General features: G+C 40.4%; 1 protein-coding gene across 1 annotated transcript; it reads left to right on the top strand.

Moving 5' to 3' along the window:
• Positions 1 to 2519: 2519 nt before the first annotated feature.
• LOC139448940 (uncharacterized) lies at positions 2520 to 5797 on the top strand. The gene is made up of 6 exons (XM_071230448.1): positions 2520 to 2564; positions 3298 to 3387; positions 3673 to 3793; positions 4033 to 4528; positions 5538 to 5649; positions 5786 to 5797. Exons 1-6 carry the CDS (start codon positions 2520 to 2522, stop codon positions 5795 to 5797), a joined length of 876 nt encoding a protein of 291 aa, XP_071086549.1.
• The last annotated feature ends 5644 nt before the right edge of the window (positions 5798 to 11441 follow it).

The following is an 11441-nucleotide window of genomic DNA, read 5'->3' as shown; positions in this document are numbered from 1 at the left end:
CCTTGCTACATAGAAAGGATCTCGGGTTGGTTGAATCTGGGGCTCGAACCCACAATATTCAAATCAAGGCAGGGAACGAAATTTAAAAGCATAGGTTACTATTGCCAAATGGATTCCTCGTCATCTTCTGGATTACATTCCTCGGTAACCTTATTATACTTTGTTTGTTGTTTTTAATCGAACATAGACTAGACAATCCAGTGAGTGATATTGTGAGCAACTATCCACGCCAACAGGGCACATTGACACGCATTCAACCAAGTCAATGAGCCCAACCTTCCGATTCAGTTGGTCGCCTCTTACGAACAGCATATGTTGCTTGGGACTAAATTAAACACAGAATCCCCGCCGTGTCTTGTCACAATGAATATGTCTGTTAGAAATATTTACTCAGAATAAAAAAGCCCCGTGAAGATCCGGGGTAGAATAGGTCTTCAGCAACCCATGCTTGCCTTAAAATGGGACTATGGTTGTCGTAAAAGGCGACTATGCTTGTTGTAAGAGGCGACCTACGGGATCGGGTGGTCAGGCACGTTGACTTGGTTGATGCATGTCATCGTATCCCAATTGCGTGGACCGATGCCCATGTATAAATCACTGGATTGTCTGGTCCAGACTCGATTATTTACAGACCGCCGTCATATAGCTGGAATATTGCTGAGTGTGGCGTTAAACAACAAACAAACAAACAAACATAATAAATAAGAATAATTCTGAGAAACAAATGGTAAAGTGATCATGTGTTGATTGCACGTGTGGTTTTCATTGTTTCAGGACGATTGATGTACTGATATAAACTACCGGGCAAAAGATAGTATACACCCATGAATGATGGTAGCGAAAATGAAACACACAAGAAATGGTTATTCGATGCTGATGTATTTGATACAGGTATCATTGTTGTTTCGGACCTTACGTTCGCAGTGTTTCGTCGACTGTTTCATCCTGGTTTGGTTGGTTGGTTTGTTGTTTAACGCCGCACTCAGCAATATTCCAGCTATATGACGGCGGTCTGTAAATAATCGAGTCTGGACCAGAAAATCCAGTGACTGACCATCATATGGTCTCTTTACAATCTCAGAAAAGAGCCAAGTTCAGTAGTTAAAACAGTTCAGTTTTCAACATTGTACACGACCATCCCGCATGACAAACTTTAGCAAATGCCATCTGGAGTCGGCTGAGAAATACTGGACTTCCTCGTTGATAAAATGTGTGTAAAATGTGGGTAAAAGACCTTTAGGCAAGTAGAAGCATCCCCATGGCTTACTGTTTCATTATGCATATAAATCGGAGTTTCTCCTTGGATTGGTAAAGAATTTGGTCAAGAAATTTAACTTGACCTTCAGCTACATCGATGATCTGATATCAAAAAGCCAATTCACTTCCACTGATTTACCAACCAGAATTAGAAATAAAGGAGACCAGTGATACCGCCTCATCTGTATCATATTTAGATAGCTAAATACAGATTCAGAATGACAAAACACTCTCCACAAGACTATATGACAAGACGGATGACTTCAACTTTCCAATAGTCCTTTCCTTTCATGTCCAGCAATATTCCAGCAGCTCCAGCCTTTGGTGTTTACATTTCACAGCTTTTACGATACAATCAAGCATGTTCTTTCTGACAAGATTTCAGAGAGTCGCGCGAATCTTGCTCAGAAGTTGCTTGATCAAGGTTACAACATTGAAGGTCTCAGTAAAGCTTTCAAAGGAGGACTTCTTTCCAAATTTGAAGCATCAGTTACAATGCTGTCCTATGCAATTCCCTTGTTTGACTTGTACCATGTGTTCCCGTGTTTTTTGTAGGTGAACAATTGACTTACCTTTGGATGTGTTTGTGACGGGTGCCACAGGTGGGGATACGCTCATCTTTTTCACCTGGTATCATCACTATTTGATAGTGATTCATAAACACATACTCATGATATAGTCAGAATCGTTCATTCGACTCTGCTTCTGACATCCGAGACCTGCATCACTTGGGGCTTTCCTCACACATTAAGCTGACACGTTGTGATATAACTTGAATAATGTTAAAAGCGGCGATAAACTCACTCTCTCACACACACACACACACACACACACACACACACACACACACACACACACACACACACACACACACACACACACAGAGTACTACTTAACGTTATTATCAATACTTTAAAAAAAGTATCATTTTAAATTTTGTTGATATTTAACATGGAGATGTGTATTTTATTATTAAAAAGTCTCATATTTTCGGTAATGTTTGTGCCTTCTTTCGTGTCTTTCATAATAGAGTACATCTCATTGGTGCCTGCAAAGTCTTTTGTACCAGAGTGATTCACTATTTTGAGCAACCCATGGTTTGGGGAGACATGACTTGCATCAGGAGCTATTCACATAGGACGAACCATTCCATGTGTGATGGAAAAGACATATCATGACAGACACACACGAGTGTTACGTTGCCTCCAAAAACGTATTCAATAGTCAATAGTTCGTATCAGCATTTGACACTCGTCAGACCAATGGATCCTTCTCCACCATATCAGACGATTCTGCATGTGCTCTCGGTCAGTTGAGGACGTTTTACTGGTCTTCTGGCGTTATAACCAGCCGCTCTGAGGTGACGCATTACAGTCATCGTCGAGAGTCTCTGATGGGTAACCCATTGCAGTCTTAAATCTGTTGAAGTGGCAAATGGATATCGTCTGACTATTCTGAAAAGACGTCAATACTCTCTGTTAGAGATCTTTCTTGGCCTACCAGACCTATGCCTGTCATTGACATCATTGGTTTGACCACGTTTGACAATCAAACGAGTGATAACACTGTGATGACGACCTATTTGTCTTGCAAATGTTTCATGCGTATCACTTGACATCTTTCAGCGTTCGTTAACTTTCTCCTCATCATGGCTGGTTTTCAACCTCTATTGGAAGGGGAATCTCACACAGGAGCAAAATGCAACCACGTGTCTGAAACTTGAATTTCACTATTTAAAGGGTAGGGGAACTGCAGCAACACGTAAAGCACGCTTTCCTTGTGGTATCTGGACAAATTTGGGTTCATGAAACTATGGAAGCCTAATTCAGTCATACATCATCATATTTCGTATTTCTGATTCCCACACGTGAAATCAAGAGACTATGAATATGGTGGCGCTTAACTTTTGTGCATGTGTATATCACTGAAACACCGGACCAGTATATATAAATAGACAAGGTACGTCACTCGCCATCTTGGCCGATGTTGGCATATACTGAATCGTTTAAAAAAGGGAAAGTAACTTAATTGCTTAAGAAGATATCTCCACGGAATGTTCAAGATATCAGAGACACAGAAGTGCTCATAGTTGATGAGACTAGCATATCAAGTGCAAAGGTTTTTGAGCAGGTAAAATTTACATTATCATTTTGTAATTTAAGATGTAACTTGATATCACCAGTATCCATACTTATGACACAAAAGCAGTCATTCAGTGTGGCTTATGTAGTTGTAATTTAAGATCTTTTAATCAGTAACACATTGTTCAATTAATGTACAACATAACAGACTTACGTCACATTCAGTTGTCAATAACTACATTAGTGAAATAATAACAATTTATCCTAAAAGTATAATGTGTTTACAACAAACAGTTGTGTTCAGTTGTTTCATTTTCCACTTTTGTGTTTTCAGCTTGAATTCCTCTGCAGGAGCGTCAGACAAGTGGAGCTCTATTTTGGAGGACTACAAATAGTCTGTGTAGGTGGCTGTTTTCAGATCCCACTTGTGCCTTATAAATCCACAAATGACCCAGGCAAGCACTGCTTTACATCCAGTGTATGGAAAGCTGTTATGAAACATAAGATTGTTTAGACAAAGGTCTTTTATTCAGACTGATTTGCAGCTAATCACAGCCATCAATGAGATGGAGATGGGGATACCTGCAGTTTTGTATGGTGCCAACTTTAAGGTTGACTGACAGGAGAGATGACACTCTAGAAGTCAGTTGATATTGGAAATGTTGTCAAGTTGAAAAGCCTTATTGCCAAAAAGACATTACTGCCAAAAAGACATTATTTCTCAAACTTGAATGCCCGGTAATTCTTCTTCGGAATATTGGCAAAGATTTCATTAATGGCATGCAAGGAATCATCACAAAGCTGGAATCAGATGGACCTACTGTCAAGTTTCAAACAGGATCACAAAAACTTCAGAGAGAAACATTTTCAGTTTTTAATGTGGAAAGAAACTCTGCTGAAGCTGAGATGTACCTATGTCCTATTGCACCTTCATTAGCACTGACCATACATAAGGCTCATGGTTTGACCATTCCTCGCTTAATAGTTGACTGCAAGAATGTTTTCAGTGCTGGTCAAGCAGGTGTTGGCATTGGGCGGGCTGTTGGCATTGGGCGGGCTGTTAACACCGATGGACTGCAAGTTCTGCACTACACACCACAATCCTGCAAAAGACATGTAGAGGAAGTGTATAACTTTTTCAGCCAGCCTGCACTGCCACTGAGTAATGATGTTTTTCGTGTTGCAAACATGTATGTAATATTGACGAGATCAAAATTTAGGACTTACAATGATGAAATTAAGTGTCCCTTTTCATTTTAAATTACATCATAATCTCCCGTGTGTTCTTAAGGAGTCAAAACAGCAAAAATTCAATTTCTCCTGTTCATGGACTATGTATAGATATGTATCAAGTAACAACCTGCATATTCAGTATTATTACTTGCCCGTGAAAAGATCACCCGTTTAATAAACATACAGCTGTATTACACATTGTGTAATACCAAAACGCGTGCTTATGTACTCTCGGAACACGTTTCACGAACAAATATTGAAAGCTCTCAACATCGCTTGGCTTATTCAACGACATTGTGTGTGAAGATGACAGATCACTGGGAGGAGCTTATGCACACTCGATGACCCCAGCAACCTTGTTGCTAGGATGACGTCACATGGCATTGTTTCGCCGATGGATCTTGCAGCAAAATTCCACAAATTACGTAATCGGGTATTGTGACGTTATTGAAAACTTTGAGGTGCAAGGCCCCGTTCCACAAGGTGATCGTACTGTAGCGCAACGACAGTCGTTAGTCTAAGTTAAATTATGTGAGTTGCGATAGCCTTAGCACTACGATAATTTTGTGGGACGGACGCCTGAATTCTAAAGGTGGACCATTGTATGATATTAAATTCATACGTTTCAACTTTTGACGTGTTTGAAGTATTATTCTGTTAAACTCAGTTGGATTACGCCATGGATCGTGTAGGTGGCAGCCTATTTAAACTCAACAATATAATTCTAAAAACATTATAAATGACAAGTAATAAATAGAATACTAAACTCGCTCCCCTGTAAAACCAATTTTATGAAACTCGTGAATAGTTCTGGTATCTGACTCGCTTTCGCTCGTCAAATACCAGAACCATTCACTCGTTTCATAAAATTGGTATTACACGGGAGCTTGTTTAGTATTCTTTATTTATTACTGACAGTGCTGTGTGTTCCTATCCTGTTCTAAATATTTTGATTGTTCCATCTAGGTTCCATTTGACTGGCCACACTATTGTTAAGTCCATGCATATGGACTTAACAATGCCCTCGGACCTGCAGACGATAGCTACTTGGGAAGATGTATCTGATGTTCAAGCAGAGGTAACGTGCAACACACCCACTTACAAAGCCAAAATGTGCTGTCATATGCTGCATATGGGCTCTTCAATCATTACTTATCAAATATACGAAGAAACCCTGTCATTGTGGAAAATATGCCTTTCAATTCTTTATTCAGTGGAACATGTAGATTTACCTGGGAACAGTTGGGAACAGAAGTAAAATGTACTTATAAACCTCCAGTGATGCATTACCATTGTTACAACAGGTTGTTCTTTTCTCCCAAAATCCCACGGGATTTTCTACAGAGGATCCATCTGGCCTTTAAAAAAAATAGAGGTATTTCATCAACATTTATTTCATGAAATGTTCTCAGAAGTCTGCGCAATGTGGACATTGAACACAATAGGACGTCCACTTCTGGTTGGCTCATCTGGAGTTACTGGTGACTGTATAGTCGTCAGTTTTTCCGACTTGTCAGAAATGGTCTCGCATTTCCGTTTCGGATCGGCACCACAGATAATTGAAGACACTGCCGACTTCGGTTGATCAGATGTACGCTTGTACGACCACACGGTTTCACTTCGGTGCCCTGAAACAATACTTTTTTATTAAAAAAAACCTGATGGTTTCTCTGAGGTAAATAAAGGCAATCTAACCCAAGCTCAAGTACTGCGACTACAGCCTATAGTGGTGACGTTTTTTGCAAGAACTGCAAAAGTTAGAATTTCATATCTGATGCGTTACATAAAAATATCAAAACTTACCAGTTATTTCGCAAATCTGCTCGTCCACACCCACTTCATACAGTCCGGTGGCGGCAGTCGCCCTGAGTGAGAGGTTACTTTTCCCCTGGATACCACATTGTTTGAAAAGACGTTTGATGGTTGCCTGCAAGGTGTTGTGGCCAACCGGTTTGTCAACAAACCAGATCTCATCCTTCAGAGTTTGCCGTGGTGTAAAGTAGAAAACATCTCCCTTTGAGTTCTTGGGGCTGAAATTGAACAATTAAAATTTTAAAAACTGGTTTTAATGGCACATTCATTTGCAGAACATTAAACAAAATTGAAAATTCTCAAAGTAAATGACCATCGTATTGTTCCGTTCCCAGGGGAAATCACATGATGGTGCAAATTGACAATCAAGGCACTGCTTCAAGTTCTAGATCTTGTTTCATGCCTAAATTAATATATATTATCGACAGCAGCATTTTACTCACCATACAGACTTGTACTTCTGATAGAGACGCACAAAGCATCTATCCGGATCTAGGAGGTTCTCGTACGCTCGCACCTGCTTCGGAACTTGTCTTCTGTTCTTCATGGATCAGTCCACCTGGGTTAGTTTTTGATACCTCCTCTGAATACAAGAGGTACTTTCGACCGCAGTGATCCTTGTGGGGTCCAGTTATTTGCAGGTTTTGAAGTAATCTAAGCTGTCTATGTTCCCGTCCACCTCTTAGAGCAAAATGGAGACCTGGAAGTGAAATTGTATACAATATATGCAATGGTAAAATCCGTACAAATTCTCGTGTCGTCGTACAGGTGTCGTCGTACAAATCTCCACATACAAAACATTAAATTTCAAATACTCGTTTTAGGACAGTTTTAAAATTAATGTAGATACAAAATTAATTTTTACAAAATTAAACTTTAAAAAGAGACTTTATCCACCTAAATTTGAGATATTTGGCAGATTTCAATGAGAATTCTGTGAATCAGAAAAAAATAAAAAGTTTTGTCACCCAAAGCCCCCGTTTTCCAGAGTAGCTCTCCTTCCTCAGAAGAAATTACTTCAGTCTGCTTCTTGTTAGCGGCACCAAGCCACTCCGATGAACGTTCCCTCATCACAGCATCCAGACACTTCCGGCTTTCTGAAAATGCTTCATGCTCGAATATATCCAGACTCTGTCCCTTGTAGCGTAGGTAGGACTGAATCGCTGCAAAGATTTCATACAATGTTTGGGCCTGTTACTTCCCACCATCGACTTTTCGAGCTTCAAAAATGAAAAACTCCATGCCAGGTTCAAATCCGATGCTTTTAGTTCAGTCAAATCAGTCCGCAAGCAATCTCAACGGATATTAAGAATATCCGAAATACTTCGAGCACCTCATTCTGTCTGCCACCTCTTAAATATACCTACGGCCCAGTCACTTTTCGATTTCGTCGTTTTTGGTACACAGGTTTCAATTTTCTTTTCAATGTCCTCTTTGCTCAACAGATCTCCGAATCTAAACACAAATTCATTATCATTGGTACTTTTACAATGGTCTTCTTCCTTGAGTTATATAAAGACCGTCTTCGTCGCACCCCTCCATAGTGCAATTTGCGTCAAAACTGACTGCAGCTGAACACACGTGATTGCAAGTCATAGCATCTAGCACGCACTGCATGCGCTCCACATGAACGATCACGCGAAACGGTTGCGTTCGAGCTGTGCGCTTTTGACTGAGAACTTTCGAGTGCTACAATTGAAATTTCAGAATTAAAGTTACATCATGTAAACAAAAAAGCATTTTCATATTTGTCGGTTTATAAGTCAGATATAAACTTTCTCCAATGGCTATCCGTGAAAATAATGCACTCCAGCACAGGAAAAGCCTGCTTTTCCTTTGCCGGGGTGCATTATTTTCACGGATAGCCTGCGGAGGCGGTTTATATCCTATACATATATCACCCTTTTACCAGGAGTAGTTTCCATCCAGATTTAACTGGGTACCTTTTATTTAGTGTTTATAATGTGAGATATGCTACAGGAAATATATATTTCTGTTACATACATGTTAGATATATTTCTGTTTACAGCCTGCTGAAACACCAGACAGAGTCAGTCATCACTACACTGAAAAGGAAGTGCATTCAATTGTAGATTCTTATAAAAGTGTCGAAGTCTTCACTCAAGGACAAAAAAAAATGACAGCATTGAATATCACAAAGGTTTTCCAAAGAAACTGATATCCTTTTTTGATGTCCAGCACAGTTAACTGACAGACATGATGAATGATGAATGAAGGTAAAATCGTGAAAGACCACACAGTTGACCTTTATAACTTCCATGCCTACATGAAGTCAAAGTCATATGAAGACTGTTGTGAAGCATTAGTTGCACCCTTACCAGTTAATAAGCTGATTGCTGGAAATATGGTCACTCACATCAGAAAGGCTGTCATGGAGGAATAAGAGTGTGCTGAGAAAGGGGAAAGTACCACAACACCAGAGATTCAAATACCAATATCCGGACACGGTAAAATCTATGTTGGGGGTTTTGCTGTGGCCAAAGTCAAACACAGATACATGAAAATAGTGAGCTTGTATTGTTTTGGATGCAAACAGTAAACTCAAGGTGTATCTGTTGAACTCTATTGTGTTTCCCCATTCAGAAATAGCTGAAACAACAAAATATCCCACAAGTCTCTCAGAGGTGTCGCGCAAACAGAATCTGACCTTTGGTCTAACCAACATTTCTGATGATACTTTTTCTTGGCACTTGAAAAAAAGAAAATACCCTTGTATTCAGACACAAACTTGAAGAAGTACAAATCAGATATTTTACAGAATATTCACAAAGCTGTGCATTGTGACAAGGACTTACTTGAACAGTTTTGTGCTCTGTTTCGTCAGTTTGATCTGTCCTGGTTTTTAGTCAGAGCTGAAATCTAAAATGGACATCAGAGATATTTTGTGTGACATTGTTCAGGGAGTTGTATTCAAACTGAATAATGTTAGTGTTACAGACGCTAAATTCAGGAAAAAGCTACTTGATGAACGAGGAAGAAAGAAGACTATGGAACACCGTAAGCAAGTTCTCTTGAACCAGCCATCGAAATCATCCACTACCATTCTCTCCATGGCAGTTTTGCAACAAGATCAAACACCTAGACATGAATGCTCACACTTGAAACTCAAAGCTGCAGTAATGCAGGAGTGAGTGAGTCTTGTTTAACGCCGCTTTTGACAGTATTCCAGACATATCATGGCGTGTCAGCTTAATGTGGGAGGAAAGCCCGAAGTGATGCAGGTCTCTGATGTTTACCACTTTGGTGAAACCAACGAGCACGGGTATGGTGCTGACAAACCTAGAAACATAATCGGGGCGAACCGGGATTCGAACCCACATTCATAGGTTTCTGGCGTGCCTAAGAGCTGCAACTCTGCACAGTGAATCGCGGCGTCTTAGACGACTAGGCCACCTGTGCAGTTTTCCTGTTTTACTAAAGAGGAACTGATTATTTTGGGTTGTGCTTATGGAGTGAAATTGAGCAAACGTATGAAGAAAAACCCATTGATTGCTGCACTGTCTGAACACATCCTGTCAGCAGAGGGTTTCACTCATCCGGATAAACTAAGGGGCAGTCAAAACACAGATGAACCTCAAGCCAGTACAAGTAGGTTGACCACGGATACCGACATGGCTGACATTCTTAAAAAGAAAGAGGATCAGAACATTGGCAAGGGAAAAGAAACTGCGAAAGGAAAAAGGCAAGGGGAAGGGAAAAGGGAAGGGTAAGAAGAGTACTTCTGGATAAGAAATAGAGATTGACCAAGATTTCTGTGGGGAATGTGCAGTCATGTATCACGATGAAGATGAAGAGCCTTGGATTGGTTGCAGCAAATGTGGCAGATGGTATCATCGATCATGTGGTGGGCTAGCCGATGATAAGAAATGGGCAGAATTTTCTGAGGAAGATGTTACATGGCATTGTCCGAAGTGTTTATAGGATGATATCAATACTTATTCCTAGCTATCTTTGTTAGGATACTAACTGAAATATATGTGCTGCTGACGCAAATGCTCTAGGTTGGTTTGTTTGTTATTAAATGCCGCACTCAGCAATACTCCAGCTATATGATGGCGGTCTGTAAATAATCTAGTCTGTACCAGACAATCCAGTGATTAATCTCATGAGCATCGATCCATGCAATTGGGATCGATGACATGCATCAACTAAGTCAGCGAGCCTGACCACACGATCCTGTTAGTCGCCTATAACAACAAGCATAGTCACCTTTTACGGCAAGCATGGGTTGCTGAAGACCTATTCTGTCCGGGAATCTTCACGGGTCCAAATGCTCTAGGAATGATGGATGATAAATTACTAGCTCTATTAAGGACATTTATTATCTGTGTACTTTTAGTAGAAAAATTGACAACATTGTTGGCACACATTTTACTTACTTTACCATGTCACATTCTCAATTTCTTGCACAAATGAGTAAATGGCGATGCACCATCAGCTTGTGTCATTTTTCGAGTTGCTGTATTGGCTTTCTTGGAAATGGTGCTTTAGCCGAGTATTATGCTTTTGGTAGCTGTCCTATACTGGTCATAGTAGGGAACCATGGTACAGTCCACGCTGCTGGGAGAAGTGGTTCTCAATGATGTCACCGTTGATGTACTGTGGTGTCAAACTGATCTTGAGCTGCTGTGAAGTTATGAGGGCAAGTTTGGTAAATCCAGAAATTAGGAACTGGATGTCCTCTCTTGTCGCTCAAGACATCAGATGCTTTGTAGTTTCCATGTCCTCCCACTTTTTAAACCAGCAAAGAATAGCTTTTAGCTGCTGAAGTCTAACATCAGTAGGGTCAACTAAGGGGCGTCTGTCGTTGAAAATGTGGATAAGAGCACTTGTTTGCTCTAGCAGAGACACAGTCCCATCAAGTACAGATCTAGATGCTCCATCTCCAAGGTGCTGCTGGTAGGACCTCATCAGGTTCAATATGTCGGCATCAAGTACCTCCTCAGCTAAGTGGTTTCGCATGATGTCAGCTTTGTTTGGGTGGATGTGATCATTGGAAAGCTTATGATGATTAGACAGGCCATGTTGCTGATCCCA

Source organism: Haliotis cracherodii, unplaced genomic scaffold, assembly GCF_022045235.1.
Source record: "Haliotis cracherodii isolate W230 unplaced genomic scaffold, xgHalCrac1.p SCAF_7, whole genome shotgun sequence".
Lineage (NCBI taxonomy): Eukaryota > Metazoa > Mollusca > Gastropoda > Lepetellida > Haliotidae > Haliotis > Haliotis cracherodii.
Note: the sequence above shows the minus strand (reverse complement) of the source record. Positions and strands in the feature narration are given on the sequence as shown.